Source organism: Scyliorhinus canicula, chromosome 13 (assembly GCF_902713615.1).
Source record: "Scyliorhinus canicula chromosome 13, sScyCan1.1, whole genome shotgun sequence".
In the NCBI taxonomy this organism is placed as follows: domain Eukaryota; kingdom Metazoa; phylum Chordata; class Chondrichthyes; order Carcharhiniformes; family Scyliorhinidae; genus Scyliorhinus; species Scyliorhinus canicula.
The window spans coordinates 107,099,469-107,122,863 of NC_052158.1; the positions used below are offsets into that span (position 1 = coordinate 107,099,469).

General features: G+C 49.7%; 1 protein-coding gene across 4 annotated transcripts in view; it reads left to right on the top strand.

The window, feature by feature from the left end:
- Nucleotides 1–23,395, top strand: part of si:ch211-51h4.2 — a 477,954-nt gene that overhangs the window by 144,930 nt on the left and 309,629 nt on the right. For all 4 annotated transcript variants that reach the window (XM_038815048.1, XM_038815049.1, XM_038815047.1 and 1 more), the window contains one exon: nt 19,204–19,269. In XM_038815048.1, coding sequence (XP_038670976.1) covers nt 19,204–19,269 — 66 coding nt within the window. The remainder of the gene's footprint in view (nt 1–19,203; nt 19,270–23,395) is intronic.

The window sequence follows — 23,395 nt, forward strand, 5'->3', positions numbered from 1 at the left end:
CTGAGGGACACCACTAACTACTGATTGCCAACCAGAGAAACGCCCATTAATCCCACTCTTTGCTTTCTATTAATTAACCAATCCTCTATCTATGCTACTACTTTACCCTTAATGCCATACATCTTTATCATATGCAGCAACCTTTTGTGTGGCACCTTGTCAAAGGCTTTCTGGAAATCCAGATATACCACATCCATTGGCTCCCTGTTATCTACCGTACTGGTAATGTCCTCAAAAAATTCCACTAAATTAGTTAGGCACGACCTGCCCTTTATGAACCCATGCTGCGTCTGCCCAATGGGACAATTTCCATCCAGATGCCTCGCTATTTGTTCCTTGATGATAGATTCCAGCATCTTCCCTACTATCGAAGTTAAGCTCACTGGCCTATAATTACCCGCTTTCTGACTACCTCCTTTTTTAAACAGTGGTGTCACGTTTGCTAATTTCCAATCCGCCGGGACCACCCCAGAGTCTAGTGAAGTTTGGTAAATTATCACTAGTGCATTTGCAATTTCCCTAGCCATCTCTTTTAGCACTCTGGGATGCATTCCATCAGGGCCAGGAGACTTGTCTACCTTTAGTCCTATTAGCTTGCCCATCACTACCTCCTTAGTGATAACAATCCTCTCAAGGTCCTCACCTGCCATAGCCTCATTTCTATCAGTCACTGGCATGTTATTTGTGTCTTCCACTGTGAAGACTGACCCAAAAATCCTGTTCAGTCCCTCAGCCATTTCCTCATCTCCCATTATTAAAACTCCCTTCTCATCCTCTAAAGGACCAATATTTACCTTAGCCACTCTTTTTTGTTTGATACATTTGTAGAAACTTTTACTATCTGTTTTTATATTCTGAGCAAGTTTACTCTCATAATCTATTTTACTCTTCTTTATAGCTTTTTTAGTAGCTTTCTGTTGCCCCCTAAAGACTTCCCAGTCCTGGACTTCTGGTTGCGGCTATGCGGAGCTAAGCCGCACGTTCGGCAGCTCCCGCTTTAATAGGACTTGTGAGCTCTTTTAAGGGCCCCAAACGACGCGGATTCGACGATTCCTGGTGGATAAAGGGGTCTAGAGCAAAACCCCCCGGGATTTATGGTGCGGACTCGAAGTGGGGCGAGGAGAAAAACGGCTGCAGCTCCCCTGGAAAAGCGGGGAAAGGTGGACAAAATGGCGGCTGGTGGAGCCCCTGTGGAGTGGAGCTAGTGGGCTGAGGAGTAGCAGGCGGCCCTTTTGCGCTATTTCACGGAGCTGAAAGGGGAGTTGTTGGAATCCCTGAGGGTGACGACGAGTAAGCTGCTGGAGACCTAGACAACCCAGGGTGCAGCGATACCCGAGTTGCAGCAGCAGGCCTCTGAGCGCGAGGCGGAGGTTTCGGCCCTCGTGGGAAAGGTGGAGATACACGAGGCGCTTCATAAAAAGTGGCAAGATCGGTTCGAGAAGATGGAGCTTCGGTCACGGAGGAAGAACCTGCGGATCCTGGGCCTTGAGGCGGGGCTGGAGGGGTCGGACCTGCCGGCCTATGTGGCCGTGATGTTGAACTCGTTGGTGGGGGCAGGATCCTTCCATCTGCCCCTGGAGCTGGAGGGGGCCCACAGAGTACTGGCCAGGTAGCCTAAGGCGAATGAACCCCTGCGGGCGGTGCTGGTGCAGTTCCATCAGTTCAGTGACCGGGAGTGTGTTCTCCGATGGGCCAAGAAGGTGAGGAGTAGTAAGTGGGAGAATTTGGTAGTGCGTGTCTTCCAGGACTGGAGTGCAGAGGTGGCCAAGCGGAGAGCCGGGTTTAACCGGACGAAGGCGGTGCTCCATGGAAAGCAGGTGAAGTTCGGCATGTTGCCGCCTGCGCGCCTGTGGGTCACCTACAAGGACCGGCATCACTACTTTGAGTCCCCGGAGGAAGCGTGGGCCTTTGTGCAGGCTGAAAAATTGGACTCGAACTAGAGATTGGGGGCTGTGGGAGTTTTTCTATTTCTGTACCATTGTTTATGCTGTAGCGGATTATTCTGTTTGTTTCTGTTTTTTCTCTCACTTTCGGACGATGTGGGTTATGGTTTTATGTTTTAAGGGGGGTACTGGGGTTTGTGGGTGATCTGTGTCTTTGTTTGTCGGGAGTTGGTGGTTGGGTTGGGACCACTGTTTGGGAGCTGCGTTGGTGGGGTGGGGCAGTGTGAAAGCTTGGGCTTTTCTCTGGTTTCCTGCGCTGCGGGACGAGGGGGTGGAGCTGGTGGCGAGGGGCGTGTTTATTAGACCGGGTTTCCCGCGCTGAAGCGGTGCCAAGGAGCTGATGCAGGGGAGGAGGGGGGACCTCATATCGGGAGGGGTCGGAGTTAGAGCGGGAGCTGCCGGGGTCAGCAGATGTCAGCTGGCTCACGGGAGTACAGTGGAGGGAGAGTCGCGGCTAGGAGGGGTCCTAGCCTGGTTGGGGGGGATACCGGGTTGCTTCTGGATTGGCCAGGGAGGAGTTGGTGCGGGTCGGGGGGGGGGGGGGGGGGGGGGGGGGGGTGGGGGGGGGGGGGTCAGGGTGAGGTTCTATCGCCGTGGGAAACGGGCCGAATGGGTGCTGGCCAGGGGCGAGCAGTCGATGGGCTATGGCTAGTCGAGGGGGGCGGGGTGCCCCCTGATCCGGCTGATTACGTGGAACGTGAGGGGGTTGAATGGGCCGGTTAAGCGGGCCCGGGTGTTTTCGCATCTGAAGGGGCTGAAAGCGGACGTGGCCATGCTCCAGGAGACCCACCTGAAGGTGGCGGACCAGGTCCGGCTGAGGAAGGGGTGGGTGGGGCAGTTTTTCCACTCAGGGCTCGACTCGAAGAACCGGGAGGTGGCGATCCTGGTGGGGAAGAGGGTGGCGTTTGAGGCGTCTGAGGTTGTGGCTAATAGTGGCGGCAGATATGTGATGGTGAGCGGTAAGCTGCAGGGGGAGAGGGTGGTGCTGGTTAATGTGTACGCCCCAAATTGGGATGGTGCTGGTTTCATGAGGCGTATGTTGGGCCGCATTCCTGGCCTGGAGGTGGGGGGCCTGATCATGGGGGGGGGGGGGGGACTTCAATACGGTGCTGGATCCCCTACTGGATCGTTCTAGTTCAAGGACAGGCAGGAGGCCGGCGGCGACCAAGGCGTTGAGGGGGTTTATGGACCAGATGGGAGGAGTGGATCCCTGGAGGTTCGGGAGGCCGATGGCTCGGGATTACTCTTTTTTCTCCCATGTGCACAGGGTTTATTCCTGCATCGATTTCTTTGTTTTGAGTAGGGGACTGGTCCTGAAGGTGGAGGAGGCCGAGTATTCGGCTATTGCGATTTCAGACCATGCTCCGCATTGGGTGGATCTGGAGATGGGGGAGGTGCGGGACCAGCGCCCGCTTTGGTGTCTGGACGTGGGGTTGGTGGCTGATGAGGAGGTGTGTAGGAGGGTTCGGGGATGTATTGAGAGGTCCCTCGAGGTCAATGATACTGGGGAGGTCCATGTGGGGATGGTGTGGGAGGCTCTGAAGGCAGTGATTACGGGGGAGCTGATCTCCATCCGAGCCCATAGGGAAAGGGGGGAGAGGAGGGAGAGACTGGTGGAGGAGCTGTTGAGTGTGGATAGGAGGTATGCGGAGGCCCCGGAGGAGGGATTGCTGGGGGAGCGGCGTAGCTTGCAGGCCAAGTTTGATTTATTGACCACCAGAAAGGCGGAGACACAGTGGAGGAAGGCGCAGGGAGCGGTCTATGAGTATGGAGAGAAGGCGAGCAGGATGCTGGCGCATCAGCTTCATAAGCGGGACGTGGCTAAGGAGATTGGTGGAGTGAAGGATAGAGTTGGGAATGTGGTGCGGCGGGGGCAGAGGTCAATGAGGTCTTTAGGGACTTTTTTAGGGAACTGTACCGGTCGGAGCCGCCGGCAGTGGGAGGGGGAATGGAGAATTTTTTGGACAGGCTCCGATTTCCAAGGGTGCAGGAGGAGCAGGTGGAGGGACTGGGGGCGCCGATCGAGTTGGAGGAGCTGGTCAGTGTGATTGGCCACATGCAGTCGGGGAAGGCGCCGGGACCGGATGGGTTCCCGGTTGAATTTTATAAGAAATATGCGGACCTGCTGGGCCCCCTGTTGGTTAGGACCTTCAACGAGGCATGGGAGGGGGGTGTTCTGCCCCCGACGATGTCTCGGGCGCTAATCTCCCTGATCCTGAAGCGTGATAAGGACCCCTTGCAGTGCGGATCATACAGGCCGATTTCACTGCTGAATGTAGACGCCAAGTTGCTGGCGAAGATCTTGGCCACTAAAATAGAGGACTGGGTGTGGGGGTGGTACATGAAGATCAGACGGGTTTTGTGAAAGGGAGGCAGCTGAACACTAACGTGCGAAGGCTGCTAAATGTGATAATGATGCCGGCAGCAGAAGGAGAGGCGGAGATTGTGGTGGCATTGGATGCGGAGAAGGCCTTTGACAGGGTTGAGTGGGGGTACTTGTGGGAGGTGTTGGAGAGGTTCGGGTTTGGGGTGGGGTTTATTAAATGGGTGAGGTTGCTGTACGAGACCCCGATGGCGAGTGTAGCGACAAATGGGAGGAGGTCCGAGTACTTCAGGCTCCACCGTGGGACGAGGCAGGGGTGCCCCCTGTCCCCCTTGCTTTTTACGCTGGCAATTGAACCTCTTGCCATGGCTCTCAGAGATTCGAGGAGGTGGAGGGGTTTGATGAGAGGTGGGGAGGAGCACCGAGTGTCGCTATATGCAGACGACTTGCTGTTGTATGTAGCAGACCCGGTGGGGGGAATGCCGGAGGTGATGGAGATTCTTGCTGAGTTCGGGAGTTTCTCGGGATATAAATTGAACCTGGGCAAGAGTGAGCTGTTTGTCGTACACCCGGGAGATCAGGAGGAGGGGATGGGTAGGCTCCCGCTAAAGAGGTCAGTGAGGAGTTTTAGGTACCTTGGCGTTCAGGTGGCTAGGAGCTGGGGGACGCTGCACAAGCTCAATTTTACTAGGTTGGTGGAGCAGATGGAGGAGGAGTTTAAGAGGTGGGATATGCTGCCGCTGTCGTTGGCGGGTAGAGTACAGTCCATTAAAATGACAGTGCTCCCGAGGTTTTTGTTTTTGTTTCAGTGCCTCCCCATTTTCGTTCCAAGGGCCTTTTTTAGGAGGGTGAACAGCAGCATCACGGGATTTGTTTGGGCGCACGGGACTCCGAGGGTAAGGAGGGTCTTTTTGGAGCGGGGCAGGGATAGAAGGGGGCTGGCGCTGCCCAACCTCTCTGGGGTACTATTGGGCGGCTAATGTCTCGATGGTACGTAAGTGGGTAATGGAGGGGGAGGGGGCAGCATGGAAACAGATGGATATGGCGTCCTGTGGAGGCACGAGCCTGAAGGCACTGGTAACAGCGCCGCTGCCGCTCCCTCCAACGAGGTACACTACGAGCCCGGTGGTGGCGGCTACCCTCAAAATTTGGGGGCAGTGAGGCGACACAGGGGAAGTGGGGGGCTCGGTGGAGGCCCCGCTGTGGGGGAACCACCAGTTTGTCCCAGGGAACATGGATGGCGGGTTCCTGGGGTGGCACAGGGCGGGCATTAGGAAGTTGGGAGACCTGTTCATTGACGGAATGTTCGCGAGCCTTGGTGAACTGGAGGAGAAGTTTGAGCTCCCCCCCGGAGAGTATGTTCAGGTACCTTCAGGTCAAGGCATTTGCTAGGCGACAGGTGGAGGGGTTCCCTTTGCTTCCCCCAGCGGGGGGTAAGAGATAGGGTGCTTTCGGGGGTGTGGGTCGGGGATGGGAAGGTGTCTGACATCTATCAGGTAATGCAGGAGATGGGGAGGCATCGGTAGAGGAGCTGAAGGCTAAGTGGGAGGTGGAGCTGGGGGGAGCAGATTGAGGAGGGGACATGGGCGGACGCCCTGGAGAGGGTGAACACCTCCTCTTCATGTGCGAGGCTTAGTCTCATCCAGTTCAAGGTGCTGCACCGGGCCCACATGTCCGGATCTAGGATGAGTAGGTTCTTTGGGGGCGAAGACAGGTGCGTCAGGTGTTCGGGGGTCCAGCGAACCATGCCCATATGTCCTGGGCATGCCCGGCACTGGAGGAGTTCTGGAAGGGGGTGGCGAAGACGGTGTCGAGGGTGGTGGGATCCAGGGTCAAGCCAGGCTGGGGACTCGCGATATTTGGGGTTAGGGTGGAGCCGGGAGTGCAGGAGGCGAAAAAGGCCGATGTTTTGGCCTTTGCGTCCCTAGTAGCCCGGCGGAGGATCTTGCTGCAGTGGAAAGATGCGAGACCTCCGAGCGTGGAGACCTGGATTAATGACATGGCGGGATTCATTCAGCTGGAGAGTGTCAAATTCGCCCTGAGGGCGTCGGTACAAGGGTTCTTTAGGAGGTGGCAGCCTTTCCTCGACTTTCTGGCTCAACGATAAGGTATTAGGTCAGCAGCAGCAGCAACCCGGGGGGGAGGGGGGAAAGGAGGGGAGGGGGGAGAGGGGTGAAAGGAGAGGGGGGAGAGGGGTGAAAGGAGAGGGGGGAGAGGGGGGAAAGGAGAGGGGAAGGGGAGGAAAGGAGGGGGGGAAGGGGGGGAAAGGGAGGGGGGAAAGGAGGGGGGGAGGAAAGGGGGGGGGTTTAGGCGGATAGTGTTTAAGTTAATTTGCTTATTGTTCATTTATTTTGTTGTTTATTGGGGTTGGGGGGGTGGGGGAGTTTGTTATATGCGTTGTTATGGGTGCCTGGGGGTGTTTATTACTATTATTGTTATTGGTATTATTGTTTTGTTGATATATATTTTTCAAAAAATTCCAATAAAAATTATTTAAAAAAAAAAAGATTTCCCAGTCCTCTAGTCTCCCACTAATCTTTGCCATTTTGTATGCTTTTTCCTTCAATTTGATACTCTCCCTTATTTCCTTAGATATCCACGGTCGATTTTCCCTCTTTCTACCGGCCTTCCTTTTTGTTGGTATAAACCTTTGCTGAGCACTGTGAAAAAATCGCTTGGAAGGTTCAGAACAAGCTTCAGAATGAATTTGAAAATTCTGTTTGAAGTTTGAGATTTAAATTATTAAATGGTTAAATCCTACTTCATAATTCAAACTTTTTTTCAGAGCCAGAAATAAATGAGTATATTTTATGTATGAAATCTAATGACATAAATCATTAACTTTACAGTTTATCCTGAGATAAATAATGTTCATTAGAAGAAAATTCTAGAAATTTGTCAGTTGTCAGCAATGATAGCCATTCAAAGCATGCAATAAACAAGCTTAAGAATGAATTTGAAAACTCTGTTCAAAGTTTCAGATTTAAACTATTAAATGGTTAAATCCTACTTCATAATTCAAACTTTTTTCGGAGCCAGAAATAAATCTGTAATTTTGCAATAATAATTTTCTTCCCCGGAGGACTATACATGTTAGGTAGTTGACTACATGCTAGATCAATAAATATTTGGACACAAAGGAAATCAAGAGAAATGGGGATAGTCTGGCTGTGGTCAAAAACAGGGGACATCATCTCAGGCTAAGGGGTAGGCGATTTAAGACTGAGATGAAGAGGAATTTCTTCACTCAAGAGGATGGTGTATTTTTGGTATTCTCTACCCCAGAGGACTGTGGAACCTCAATCATTGAACTGTTCAAAACAGAAATCAATACATTTCTTGAGACAAATGACATCAAGGAATATGTGGATAGTGCAGGAAAATATTGTTGAAGTAGATGATCAGCCCTTATCTAATTGAATGGCGATCAGGCCCAATGGACTGAGTCACCTACTCTTTGGATTGGATTTGTTTATTGTCACGTGCACCGAGGTACAGTGAAAAGTATTTTTCTGCGAGCAGCTCAACAGATCATTAAGTACATGAAAAGAAAAGGAAATAAAAGAAAAAACATAATAGGGCAACACAAGGTGCACAATATGACTATATAACATCGGCATCAGGTGTTAGTGTTAATGAGGTCAGTCCATAAAAGGGTCATTTAGGAGTCTGGTAGCAGCGGGGAAGAAGCTGTTTTTGAGTCTATTCATGCGTGTTCTCATACTCTTGTATCTCCTGCCCGATAGAAGAAGTTGGAAGAGTGAGTAAGCCAGGTGGGAGGGGTCTTTGATTATGCTGCCCGCTTTCCCCAGGCAGCAGGAGGTGTAGATGGAGTCAATGGATGAGATGCAGGTTTGTGTGATGGACTGGGCTGTGTTCATGACTCTCTGAAGTTTCTTGCAGACTTGGGCCGAGCAGTTGCCATACCAGGCTGTGATGCAGCCCGATAGGATGCTTTCTATGGTGCATTTGTAAACGTTAGTAAGAGTTAATGTGGATGTGCCAAATTTCCTTAGTTTCCTGAGGAAGTATGGGCGCTGTTGTGCTTTCTTGGTGGTAGAGTCCATGTGGTTGGACTAGGACAGATTTTTTGAGATGTGTACCCGTAGGAATTTGAAACTGCTAACCATCTCCACCTCGGCCCCGTTGATGCTGACAGGGGTGTGTACAGTACTTTGCTTCCTGAAGTCAATGACCAGCTCTTTAGTTTAGCTGACATGGAGGGATAGATTGTTGTCGCTGCACTACTCCACTTGGTTCTCTATCTCCTTCCTATATTCTGACTCGTCGTAATTGGAGATCTGTCCCACTATGATCGTATCATCAGCAAACTTGTAGATGGTGTTGGAACTAAATTTTGCCACGCAAGGAGTATAGTAGGGGGCTAAGTATGCAGCCTTGCGGGGCCCCAGTATTAAGGACTATTGTGGAGGAGGTGTTGTTATTTATTCTTATTAATTGTAGACATAGAACATACAGTGCAGAAGGAGGCCATTCGGCCCATCGAGTCTGCACCGACTCACTTAAACCCTCACTTCCACCCTATCCCTGTAACCATATAACCCCTCCTAACCTTTTTGGTCACTAAGGGCAATTTACCATGGCCAATTCCAAGTAACCTGCACGTCTTTGGACTGTGGGAGGGAACCGGAGCACCTAGAGGAAACCCATGCAGACACGGGGAGAACGTGCAAACTCCGCACAGACAGTGACCCAGTGCTGGAATTGAACCTGGGACCCTGGCGCTGTGAAGCCGCAGTGCTATCCACTTGTGCTGCCCAATTTTGGTCTGTGGGTCAGAAAGTCGAGGATCCAGTTGCAGAGTGAGGAGCGAAGTCTTAGGTTTTGGAGCTTTGATGTGAGCTTGGCTGGGATTATGGTGTTGAAGGTGGATCTGTAGTCAATAAATAGTAGTCTGATGTAGGAGTCATTAGAACATAGAACATAGAACATAGAACAGTACAGCACAGAACAGGCCCTTCGGCCCTCAATGTTGTGCCGAGCCATGATCACCCTACTCAAACCCACGTATCCACCCCATACCCGTAACCCAACAACCCCCCCCTTAACCTTACTTTTTTTATTAGGACACTACGGGCAATTTAGCATGGCCAATCCACCTAACCCGCACATCTTTGGACTGTGGGAGGAAACCGGAGCACCCGGAGGAAACCCACGCACACAGGGGGAGGACGTGCAGACTCCACACAGACAGTGACCCAGCCGGGAATCGAACCTGGGACCCTGGAGCTGTGAAGCATTTATGCTAACCACCATGCTACCCTGCTGCCCCTGCTTGTTGTCAAGATGCTCCAGGGATGAGTGTAAGGCCAGGGAGATGGCGTCTGCTATGGACTGGTTGCAGCGGTATGCGAATTGAAGTGGATCAAGGCGTTCTCGAACTATGGAGATGATGCGCTTCATGATCAACCTCTCGAAGCACTTCATTACGACTGACGGACGGTAGTCATTGAGGCACGTTGCCTGGTCCTTCTTTGGCACCAGTATGGTGGTGGTCTTCTTGAAGCAGGTGGGGACCTCGCAGAGAAGTAGGGACAGGTTAAAGGTGTCCACAAACACATCTGCCAGCTGGTCCGCACAGGCTCTGAGTGCACGACCAGGGATCCCGTCTGGACCTGTCACCTTCTGAGGGTTCACTTTCAGGAAAGCTGATCTGACTTCGGAAGCTGTGATGGTGGGTATGGGTGTGTTATGGGCTGCTGGGGCACTCGACAGCGGATAATTGGTATCGAGCTTGGAATGCATTGAGTTCATTGGGGAAGGGTGCGCTGCTGTTGGTGATACTGCTCGGCTTCACTTTATAGCTCGTTATGTTGTTTAGGCCTTGCCACAACCGCCGAGAGTCTGCAACGCTAGTCTGTGAATCTAGCTTGATCTGATATTCTCTATTGGCACCTCGGATGGCTTTGCGGAGGTTGTAACCTGGATCCTATGTTCCAATACTCCTGCTCCTGTTGTATATGTACTTCAGGACTCTGGAGTTGAACTCGTACATGGGTTCTCTGCTCTTCAGCTATAATTTCAACAGAAACCTCTGAGAATGGCACTGGTTGCAATTTACCCGATTTCTCTGGGGATTCTGTATCCCTGCTCCTCCAGGCTCCACAGTGAGTTAAGTAGAAGATTGGAAATTTACACTGACGGTGGTGGCTGCTTTTAAGATTGCTGGGGTTAGTTCATGAATATTTGCGCCCTTATCGTATTTGGCAGTGGTGTCCAAAACCAGGTGTTACATCTCCGACCAGCATATTCATGAAGTCTTGCATCAGTTCTGGATAGGTATCTTGAGCACCTAAAAGTCACCAGCTACAACTTTGTCAGAGAAAAACACTTCTTTGTGAGAAGCTGAGGGGTGAAGATTGTGTGTGGGAGTTTGCCTCAACTGATTACCAGTGTGCATTTCACAGGTGCGAGTTATGGACCAAATTCTCTCTCTCTATACCTGACATTGGCATATCTGCTGCATCTTCACCCTTTCCTGCTGAGAATGACGAAAGCTTGCAATAAAATTTTACGGCCTCCATATCAGCATTCAAAAGACCATTGCAGGGTTCCCTGCCTGGACTTTACTGACTTACGCTGCTGCTGATTTGTTGATGGAGAGAAAAGGTTAATGAAAACATAGCAGTCACATCAGCAATAAAAGACTTTGTCGGCATTTCCTGCCAAACCCATCGGGTTAGGACCTTGCAAGCATTCTTTTCAGCTGATAATCAAGGTGCCCGTACCTTTCTTATCTCCTCGAACAGAGATTATTAAAGAGAGGTTACTTGGAAATCATCTTCTTTACTGGTAATATCTGCTGATTACATCTTTTGTGGGGGTTAAGTTCATAAACCGAAAAAAACATTCCTGCCTAGAATCATTACAAACTATTCAGACAAGTATCTACTCCACTGAAGGAATCGATATTCAGCTCATTAAGTGTGGATTTTCTGCAGCTGACAGATGCCACAATTTTTAGTGTGGATGTTTATCATTTCTCTAAGTCTCCCCTGGGATGCAACTATCATTTTTGTTGCTTTCTTCAGCAGTTATACTGAATTTTATATAACAGCAGTAGCATAATAAGTTGGCACAAAATATGTTGTACAGCACAAAACATACACACATTCAAATATTTGGAAACTGTTAATGTTAGCATCAAACACTTTAATTTCACTTCATTGCTGTTCCCTACAATCTCCTTTTTTTACATTTGCTCTGCTACAGGGGCTATGCAGTATACCCTAAGCTGGGAAATTGCTTTGCTACTGAGGACTCAATCATTCTAGGATTGCCTCTCAATATTATTCCATAGGTGATTGGCAGGAGTTGTCTTTTTCTTCTCACAATTTACAATGAAATTTCACCTTACACTTGCTATCAAGCATAATATGACATTCTGAATATTGAGAAAATGTATGGTTATCCAGATATTCCAGTACAAGGTTTTCACAGTGGTCGGAATTCGGGAATTGGCACCAAACAAATTTACTAAGTGTGGTGATATGAGTGGGAGCATTGCCATTGGTGCAGAGCATTGGTTTCCCATTGGCTCTGGCTGGTCATGTGCCTCTCGTCTGATTGGCTGGGACTAGTCATGTGACTGCTCACCAATTGGTCGAGAGGCAAGGAGGCGGGGTATAAGTACCCAGATTTCCCGGCGGTCGGCCTTTCTCTGTAGTCGACCACCGGGCTAACAACTAGCTGATTAAAGCCACAGTTTGGATCTTCATCGTGTCTCGTGTCCAATTGATGGTACATCAATTTAATCAGCTAGAATTTTAGAATGGAGCTACGCATCAAGCCTCACTGCCTCCGTACCAGCCCGCATGCCTCAAATGCGCCTGCAATCTTTAAACATTGGCAGGCGTGTTTCAACAGTTACATGATAACTGCAGCCAGCAAGCCCACCAAGGAGCAGAAACTCCACATCCTCCACTCGTGCGTGGGAACGGCGGTATATTCAATGATTGAGGACGAAAGTGATTATGATGCCGCCATGGTTATCCTGAAAGGACAATTTCTCCGGCCGGTCAACGAAGTATACGCAAGGCATCTCCTGACGACTAGACAGCAGTTCCCTAGTGAGTCACTCGACGAATTCTACCAGGCCCTCACAGCTCTCGGGAGAATGTGCGCCTGTCCCCACGTTTCGGCAACTGAGCACATGGAACTTTTAACTAGAGACGCTTATGTTGCCGGCATGCAATCCTCCTCTATCCGCCAACGATTGCTGGAGGAGAACGCCCTCAGCCTAGCTGAGGCACGGACCCTAGCAACCTCCCTGGAGGTCGCCGACCTGAACGCCCACGCATACGCCCCCGGCCGCGCAGCAACCCCCTGGACCTCGTGGCACGCGCCACTCCAGTCCTCCGCTGACCCCGACCCCCGCCCCCCCAGGCCTGCGCTGCGGGACGCTCCGACAAACTATCGGGGACCCGCTGCTATTTTTGTGGCCTATCTAAACACCCGCGCTGCCCGGCCCGCTCCGCTCTGTGTAAGAGCTGCGGGAAGAATGGCCACTACGCGGTGGTCTGCCAGACCAAGCTGGTCGCTGCTGTTCCACGCAGCGACTGCGGATCGGCCCCGCGCCGCGCACCGACCTCTCTGGCCCGCCTTCCGGCCCCCGCAACAGGCTCACGGTCCTCCCGACCCCCACTCCCGGCTACCCCGACCGGCCCGCAAACGCCACTGACACTGGCCCCAGCTGCCACGAGGTCCCCACGGGCGCCGCCATCTTGGGTCCCGGAAGCCACGTGTGGGTCATGGGCGCCGCCATCTTGGGGCCCCGGCTCCACGTGCGGGTCCTGGGCGCCGCCATCTTGGGGCCCTGGCTCCACGTGCGGGTCCTGGGCGCCGCCACCTTGTGACCCCGATTCCACGTGCGGGTCCTGGACGCCGCCATCTTGGGCCATCACAGAAGGCCCTGCCGGCGATTATTCTGCCACCGAGGATGACCTGGAACTCTCGCCATGACTTGCTTCCATCACACTCGGCCAGTCGCAACCACGCTCGCTCGCCAAGACTACGACAACGATCCAGCTCAACGGACACGAGACAAAATGCCTACAGGACTCCAGGATCACGGAAAGTTTCATCCACCCCGACACGGTAAGACACTGTGTGCTCCCCATCCACCCAGTTAAGCATAAAATCGAATTGGCCTCGGGTTCGCAAACCATCCAAATCACCAGATGCTGCATAGCGGACCTCACGGTCCAGGGGAGGGTTTTCAAAAACTTCAAACTCCTCATTCTCCCCCGTCTATGCACTCCGGCCCTCTTGGGCCTGGATTTCCAGTGCAACCTGCAGAGCTTAACCTTCCAATTCGGCGGTCCTATTCCCCCCCTTACTGTCTGCAGCCTCTCGTCCCTCAAAGTGGACCCCCCTTCCTTGTTTGCTAATCTCACCCCAGATTGTAAACCTGTCGCCACTCGGAGCAGACGATACAGTGCCCCGGACCGGACCTTCATCGGGTAGAGGTCCAGAGGCTCCTTAAGGAAGGAGTTATCGAGGCCAGCAACAGTCCCTGGCGAGCCCAAGTGCTGGTAGTTCGGACTGGGGAGAAAAACCGGATGGTCATTGATTACAGTCAGACCATCAACAGGTTTACGCAGCTGGACGCGTAGCCTCTCCCCCGTATTTCCGACCTGGTTAACAGGATCGCGAAATACAAAGTCTTTTCCACGCTGGACCTGAAGTCCGCCTACCACCAGCTCCCCATCCGCGCGAGTGATCGCAAGTACACCGCGTTTGAGACCGGTGGGCGCCTCTACCACTTCCTCAGGGTTCCATTCGGTGTCACAAATGGGGTTTCGGTCTTCCAAAGGGAGATAGACCGAATGGTCGGTAAGCATGGGTTACGGGCCACCTTCCCGTACCTCAATAACGTCACCATCTGCGGCCACGACCAGCAGAACCATGACATCAACCTCCAAAAATTCCTCCGAACCGCGAAACTCCTTAATTTAACCTACAATAAGGATAAGTGCGTGTTTAGCACCGACCGTCTAGCCATCCTCGGCTACGTAGTGCGTAACGGAGTGATAGGCCCCGACCCCGAACGCATGCGCCCCCTGATGGAACTCCCTCTCCCCAACTCCCTCAAATCCCTCAAACGCTGCCTGGGCTTCTTCTCCTGTTACGCCCAGTGGGTCCCCAATTACGCCGACAAAGCCCGCCCCCTCATCCAGTCCACCTCCTTTCCCCTGTCGATGGAGGCCCGCCAGGCCTTTAGCCGCATCAAAGCGGATATCGCAAAGGCCACGATGCATGTTATCGAAGGGTCCCTCCCATTCCAGGTCGAGAGCGACGCGTCTGACGTAGCTCTGGCGGCCACCCTGAACCAAGCTGGCAGACCCGTGGCCTTCTTCTCACAAACCCTCCATGTTTCCGAAATCCGCCACTCCTCGGTGGAAAAGGAGGCACAGGCCATAGTCGAAGCTGTGCGATATTGGAGGCACTATCTGGCCGGCAGGAGGTTTACCCTCCTCACAGACCAACGGTCAGTGGCTTTCATGTTCGACAATGCACAGAGGGGCAAGATCAAGAACGACAAGATCTTGCAGTGGCGGATCGAGTTGTCCATGTACAACTACGATATCTTGTATCGTCCTGGGAAGCTCAACGAGCCTTCCGATGCCCTATCCCGCGGTACCTGCGCCAGCGCGCAGATTGACCGCCTCCGCTCCCTCCACACGGACCTCTGCCATCCAGGGGTCACCTTTTTTACCATTTTATTAAGACCCGCAACCTGCCCTACACCATTGAGGAAGTCTGGACCATCACCAGGGACTGCCACGTCTGCGCCGAGTGCAAACCGCACTTCTACCGCCCCGAACGAGCGCATATGATCAAGGCATCCCGCCCCTTTGAATATCTCAGTATAGACTTCAAGGGTCCCCTCCCCTCCAACAACCGTAACACATATTTCTTGAGTGTTATCGACCAGTACTCCCGCTTCCCTTTTGCCATTCCCTGTCCCAACATGACCACAACAACCGTCATAAAGGCCCTCCTAACCATCTTCTCCCTGTTCGGTTACCCCGCGTACATCCACAGCGACCGGGGGTCCTCCTTTATGAGTGACGAACTGCGTCAATTCCTGCTCAGCAGGGGCATAGCCTCTAGCAGGACGACCAGTTATAACCCCCGGGGTAACGGTCAGGTCGAGCGGGAGAATGGCATCCTGCTGGCCCTACGGTCCAGAGATCGCCCTATTCCCCGTTGGCAAGAAGTCATCCCCGACGCCCTTCACTCAATCCGGTCTCTCCTCTGTACTACCACTAATCAAACACCTCATGAACGTCTTCTTGTTTTCCCTAGGAAGTCGTCCTCAGGATCCCCTCTCCCGACCTGGCTGGCCACCCCCGGGCCCATCTTGCTCCGGAAGCATGTGCGGGTGCACAAGTCTGACCCGTTGGTTGAACGAGTCCAGTTGCTCCACGCCAACTCGCAATATGCGTACGGGGAGTATCCCGATGGTCGGCAGGATACGGTCTCGCTTTGGGACCTGGCACCCACCGGCGTGTGGCCCTCTCCTCTTCCATCAACAGCCCCCCCAACCCCAATTCCCCCCAGCACCCCCCGCGCCCCCACGACCCAGCGCATAGACCCCCCCTCCCCGATTACACCACCGGCCCGGGGTACGGAGAAACATCTACGACCGACGCTCCCGGATGCAAGGACGACCATCGGCCCGACGCCACCGACTCCACTGCGACGGGCACCCGACAGGCTGATCGTGACCATCTGATGCAACCATGGGACCTTATTGGACTCTATTATAATTTTTTTTTTGCATCCTAATGTAGTATTGTTTAATTTTGCCACGAGCCAGTGGGCAGCCCATATCTTCGATTATCTCTTCTCATACCACCAGTCCTCGGACCCCCCCCTCTCTCTCTTCCCCTCACACCCACCCCCCGCCTTCTTTCTCCACAAGGGGTGAATGTGGTGATATGAGTGGGAGCACTGCCATTGGTGCAGAGATTTGGTTTCCCATTGGCTATTGCTGGTCATGTGCCTCTCGTCTGATTGGCTGGGACTAGTCATGTGACTGCTCACCAATTGGTCGAGAGGCAAGTAGACCCCGCCTCCGAGGCGGGGTATAAGTACCCAGAGTTCCCGGCGGTCGGCCTTTCTCTGTAGGCGACCACCGGGCTAACAACTAGCTGATTAAAGCCACAGTTTGGATCTTCATCGTGTCTCGCGTCTAATTGATGGTACATCACTAAGTAACACTTCATGTACAGATTTTAAAAAGGCACCAAAAGATTTTAAATTTTAAATATGGCCAAAATTATGACAATAAATGTTGCATTTGTTTTGCAGATGATAATCGAAATGTTGCAACTGGCAACTACTAACCTATTAACGAAATTGATATATTAATGACAACAACCTCAGCATTAAGAAAGTGCCATGTACAAAAAGGCACCAAAACTTTTACGAATTGCACCAGAGAGAGTGCTGCAGCGATCATCACCTTGATCCAAGATAGCTGCTTGCTTTCTTCTTAAAGCACAGACAAGACATCCAGATGTTGATATTTTAAAAATCCTTGTGGAATCCATTGCACTCCAGAATGTGTTTAATTTCCATTGACCATGATCATTTTGAGTGGTTCTTTAAATGTATCGCTGTTGTAATGCGAGACATTTGACAATCTCATTGTGCATCCAAGTCACAACACATTGCATTTTTCAAACAAAATCCTCATTATCCCTCTGCTTCTTTTGTCAATTGCCTTAAATCTGTGCCCTCTGGTGGTCACTGGAACAAGCTTCATGAAACCATTCATGGTATTGAGCACCTCTATCAAATTTCCTCTTAACCTCCAAGCTTGAAGGAGAACAACCCCTAATTTTACACACTCTCCACATAACCAAAGTCTCTATTTCCTGGTGCCATTTGAGTTAATCTCTTCTGCACCCTATGTGAGGTCTTGACATCCTTCCTAAATTGTCCAGATTTGAACACAATACCAATGGTTTATAAAGGTTTAGTCTAACTTATTGTTTTTGTGTTCCCTGATTCTATAGATAATGCCAAGTATCCTACATACGTTCCCAACAGTCTTCTCAATTTGTTCTGCCACATTTGAAGATTTGTGCCTGTACACACGCACATGTCTCTCTCTGACCCTCCACCCCTTTTTAAAGTTATACCATTTAGTTTATGTCATCTCTGTTCATTCTTCTAACCAAACTGTGTCATGTCAGATTCTCTGTGTTTAATTTTAATCTGCCATGTTGTATCTGCCCATTTCACCAGCCTGTTTATCTCCTCTGTTAATACCCTTCTCACTGTTTCATGCAAGCTGTGAACTTTGAAATTATCCCTGAAATACCAAAGTCCACGTCAATAAGGGGCTGGTTTAGCTCACTGGGCTAATCGCTGGCTTTTAAAGTAGACCAAGCAGGCCAGCAGCATGGCTCGATTCCCGTACCAGCCTCCCCGGACAGGCGCCGGAATGTGGCGACTAGGGGCTTTTCAGAGTAACTTCATTGAAGCCTACTCGTGACAATAAGCGATTTTCATTTCATTTTCATTTCATTTCAATAATATGTATCAAAACAATCAGTGGTCTGAACACTGTGCATGGTGGCACAGTTGTTAGCACTGCTGCCTCACAGCTCCAGGGTTCCGGCCTCGAGTGACTGTAGAATTTTCACTTTCTCTCTGTGTCTGCGTGGATTTCCTGCAAGTGCTCCAGTTTCCTCCCACAGCCCCAAAGATGTACAGGTTAGGTGGATTGGCTCTGCTAAATTGCCCCTAGTGTCCAAAAGGTTCAGTGGGGTTACTGGGTTATGGGGATGGGATAGAGGTATGGGCTTAAGTAGGGTGCTCTTTCCAAGGGCCAGGCTGAATGGCCGTCTTCTGCACTGTAAATTCTATGATTCTATGGTCCCTGGGAAACGCTGTTGTATATTGAAACGGTCATGATTATGATATATTTAGCAACATAGTTATTTTTAGCTTTGTTTGAATAATTATACTTAACCTGAAACAGCATTGCAAACATTTGTAAGGTATACATGAGGATTCTGGGATTTTAAAATATTTTTTATTGTCACAAGTAGGCTTACATTAACACTGAAATGAAGTTAATGTGAAAATCCCCTCGTCGCCTCACTCTGGCACATGTTCGGGTACACAGAGGGAGAATTCAGAATGTCCAAATTAACTAATAGCACGTCTTTTGGGACTTGTCTGAGGAAACCGGAGCACCCGGAGGAAACCCACGCAGACAAGGGGAGAACGTGCAGACTCCGCACAGACAGTGACCCAAACTGGGAATCGAACCTGGGACTCTGGTGCTGTGAAGCAATAGTGCGAACTACAATATTTGGTATCCTGATGCTCTAGGAACTAGCAAAATCTTCAACCCTTCACCTTAAATTTTCACTGAGAAATCACCTGAGATTTACTGCCAATTATGCCTGTTTTAAATCATACAGTCAGATCACATGTGAAATAACCTAACTAACCCTCAAACAGGATTCCTACAATATAGCTAGTGAATGAGTTAACCTTTTCTTGCCAAATTGCAAGAATTGATGTCAGACAGCAAAACATGCAACAAGAGTTATTTAACTTCAAAATCAAAATTGTCACCACTGAAGCATTGAATATATCAATTATTAGTAAATATAAATAGTTGTTAACAGAGTCACTTTACAATTTGAATAGCAAATAATAAGTATTGATACATAATAGTAACATCACTGAAGCTTAAATGTAATTTTAACTGGAGGCCTACTCTTGGAAGCTGCTGTGGCTTTGAAGCATTATAAGACATAGGAGTGGAAGTAAGGCCATTCGGCCCATCGAGTCCACTCCACTGTACGTTGAAATCACAATGACCTTGTATTTGATAGCTGAACAAAATATTTACCTTTTAATTAATTTTTCTCTGTTTTTCTGCAGCATTTCAATTGGAATCAGTTATGTCTTGGCTGGTAGCGAAGCTTTTGCTGAGCTTTTACAGACCAGGTGAGTGGAAGCCAGTTTGTACATAAAGAAAATGTCCATTTAATCATTGCTGTTTGGTTTTCTATTCAGCTTTGATAATCATTACATTTTGTTTGAAAGAATCAAAGAATACGTTTTTTAAAAAAGCACGCCCCAGCATAAAGCCACCTGATGACCTTGTGCAATTTAAATACATTTTTAATTGTAATGTTAATCTATGAGGTTAGAATGCGCACATTCGCTGTGTTTGCTGTCGATTGACCTATCAGTCTGGGTTACAATTTCCATACTGTATCTGAAGTTGAGGAGTGCACCTTTGTCACTTACTTAATGCGACATTGCAGCAAAGCTACGTTATTTAATTATATTTTCTTTTAAGAAACTTCAGAAGCAGACTTGGAATTAGAAGAGATTAGGGATGGGAGTGGGAATGAAGATGATCAAAACTAGATGGATTTGGTGGCTAAATGGCCTTCGCATGTTTCTTGAAAATATTTACACCTTATCTTCAACTCTTATAGACTACAAAGAGTTTGAGGTATTACATGAGGTAAATTATCTCGAATCATATTACTAATTATGCTGTCACGTGTGTATTTGTTATCAGTAGTATATTTAGGCAAGCATAGTTGAATAAGAAAATATTTGTAAAAGCAAATATAAAAGCAAATTACTGTGGAAGCTGAATCGGAAATAAAAACTGAAAATGCTGGACAATCTCAGCAGGTCTGACAGCAACTGTGGAGAGAGAAGGGAGCTAACCTTTCGAGTCTGGATGACTCTTTGTCAAAGAAAATAATTGTCTTGCTATGTTTCTGAAGGTAACATTACACTTAATATACATACAAAGTGGTTCAAAAACAACAGGAATCAACCTGCTACAATCAGAACATTTTAAACTGTCAGGTGCTGGGATCTTAACTGAGAAATATGCAGCCAACAGTTGGCACTTGATCGGGAGTGTGGCAAGTCTGCCACTCCATTGACGACCAAGGTTTGGCTGCTACTTATGCAGTTTGCTTAAATTTGCATATCAGGGTCCGATGTCTGTGGTACGACTCTAATTTGAGTTTTACGGTTCAGAAGGATATGTTAATTGACTTCATGAATGATACCTGAGGGAGCTGCAAGGGGCTGTTCAAAAAAACGCAGGAGGAAAGTTTAACTTCTGGCCATTTCATTGGTTTAGTTTTGGAACCCTCCATTGAGTGGTAAGCTGCCAGTTTGCACCCTCAGCTCGCTAGCTGAGGCCTGAAGTGAAAACAGTTCAGAACTTGTGATGTTGATGCGAGGTAAAGAAAGGTAAGTTTTAAGGGATTTATATTTAAAAAGTAAGGTATGGTTTTAAGTGGATTTCATTTAATATTTCTGAGTAAGGAAAGGGTAAACCTATAGTTGGATTCCTACTGGGAAAACGTGTTTGCGTGAAGGGTTTTGCTTCCAATTCCAACTGCTTTTATTATGCTGAGAGATGGTTACAGCATGACAATGAAATAAGCTAGCAGAAGGATGTGGTAGTTGCTTAGTAACAGAGAGCTTTTTTAATAATGGAAGGCTTTTGAGTTTAGTCTTTAGTTGGATATGTTGCGGTTGGAGATAGGATATTGGGAGTGAACACCTCTTACCTTTGCCAGAAGAAAGACTGGACAGGACAAGGGGACTGAAAAAGGCAGACTTCCCAAAGAACCAGATAAAGTCCAGGCAACCAGGGCATTGGGACAGAAATAATGGGGGCGATTCTCCGATATGGAGGCCAAGTGTTCGCGCCGTCATGAACGCCATCGCGTTTCACGACGGCGTGAACAGAGCCCGGGCACGACCTATTCTGGGCCCCACGGTTCACGCCGCTCCAGCCTCCTTACGCGGTGCCAAATGGGCGCCGCGCCAACCTGCGCATGCGCAGTTGGGCCGCACCAACTTGCCCATGCGCGGGGGACTTCTTCCGCACGCCGGCCCTGACACAACAAGTGGTCGGTGTTCAGGGCACAGGCGCGGGAGGAGAGGCCGGCCCGTCGATCGGTGGGCCCCGATCGCGGGCCAGACCCCATCAGAGGCCCCCCCACCTGGGAAGGAGCCTCCCCCCCCCCCCACAGCCCGCCCCCGAGCATTCCCGCAGAGTACTCAGCAACAGCAACCAGGGGTGAACGGCGCCGGCGGGACTCTGTTGTATCGGCGGGGCCGCTCCGCCCATCCGGGCCGGAGAATCGATGTCCCCGCCAATTCCAGTGGCCCGCAGCCGGCGCCATGCCAAATGTGTCGGCGCAAATGGAGCCGATTCTCCGCTCCTCGGAGAATCGCGCACCGGCGTCGGGGCGTCATGGTGCGGTTGCGCCGATTGTCCGGCGCGGCGCGGAGCGGGGCTTGGAGAATCGCCCCCAATGTCTTTGTCAGACTGACAATAAGGCAACAGATGATACCAAGATATGTATACGGGCAGGTAGTGTCGAGGAAGTAGGAAGGCTGCAGACAGGCTAGGAGAGTGGGCAAAGAAGCGGCAGATGGAATACCATCTGTGAGTTTATGTACATTAATAGGAAGAATAGAGGCATAGACTCTTCTAAATGGGGAAAGGCTTCAGAAATCTGAAGCACAAAGGGACTTGGGTTCTCTTACGGTCAACATGCAGGTTCAGTTGGCAGTTAGGAAAGCAAATGCAATGTTGGCATTCATTTCTGGAGGGCTAGAATACAAGTGCAGGATGTACTACTGAGGCTGTATAAGGCTCTGGTCAGACCCCATTTGGAGTATTGTGAACAGTTTTGGGCCCTGTATCTAAGGAAGGATGTGCTGGCCTTGCAGGGAGTCCAGCAGAGGTTCACAAGAATGATCCCCAGAGTGAAGGGCTTGTCAGATGAGCGGTTGAGGATTCTGGGTCTGTATTCGAGGGAATTTCGATGGATGAGGGGGGATCTTACTGAAACTTACAGAATACTGAGAGGCCTTGATAGAGTGGATGTGGAGAAGATACTTCCACTAGTAGGAGAGACAAGAACCCGACTGAATGGATGATCCTTTTAAAACTGAGGTGAGGAGGAATTTCTTCAGACAAAGGGTGGATGCAAACCAGTGGAACTCATTGCTGCAGAAGGTTGTGGAGGACAAGTCACAGAGTATCTTTAAGACAGCGATAGATAGTTTCTTGATTAATAATGGAATCAAGGGTTACAGGGTAAAGGCAGGAGGATGGGATGAGAAACATATCAGCCATGATCGAATGGAGCAAACTCAATGGGCCAAATAGCCTAATTCTGCTTCTATATCTTATGGTCTTATGGAACGAGACCAAGAAGTTGAAGAAAATATTGTTCAGAGGAAATTCAAGGGAAAAGAAAATAAAATGTAGTGAGTGAAAGAGATAGCTGCAACAAGCAGATTTAAAGTGAGAAAGCAGGCTTCAGAGATAAATCAAAGGTCTGATGCCATTTTAATGCAGTATGGAAATTGATTGTTAAAGCAACTGTGAAGATAAAGAAATCCTGAAGAGGGCAGGTGTAAAACCTGTAAGAGAATCCTTAATGGATACAGTGGGGAGACAGCATTGTTTAAAATAAGATTTTCCAGTGTGACTTCTTTAAAGTGGAATTTGTAATCACTCACGCTGAAGCCGGAGTTCAGTGAGACAAGGTGGCTCACAGTATAAAGACAATTTTTGGGGTGGGGGGGAGTGATCGAGAAGAAATTCACAGACATTCACGTGGGTTCAGAGCAGAGTGTGGGTTTAGAGGATTTTGTGGTACTGAGACCATTGTAGCTTAAGGTATACTTTGTAATCGTGTTAATCTTATAATCTGCGTGTATTTGTTAAGCTAAGCATGGTAGCAAAGCAGAATCATGTTTAATATTTTTTTTTCTTGAAACTAATTAGCAGTCCTGTGACTGTTCCTTCATGTTTTCCAAAAAAAAAGTAAAAGTTAGGATCTTTTGAGCCGTGGTTCCATTCTGCAACCTTCCTGTCCATTTATGACACCAGCTTGGATCGTAGCACTGGCTTTGGGCACATGGCAAGGCCACTCTATTGACTTCATGTTGACTTTACGCGGAAGTCAAAGAAAAGCCCGGCTAATTCTTCCATTATGGATGCTGCGCAAATAAGAATTTTAGAGCCTCTGGTCTTTTATTAAAAACGTAAACTCCTTTTATAAAATTT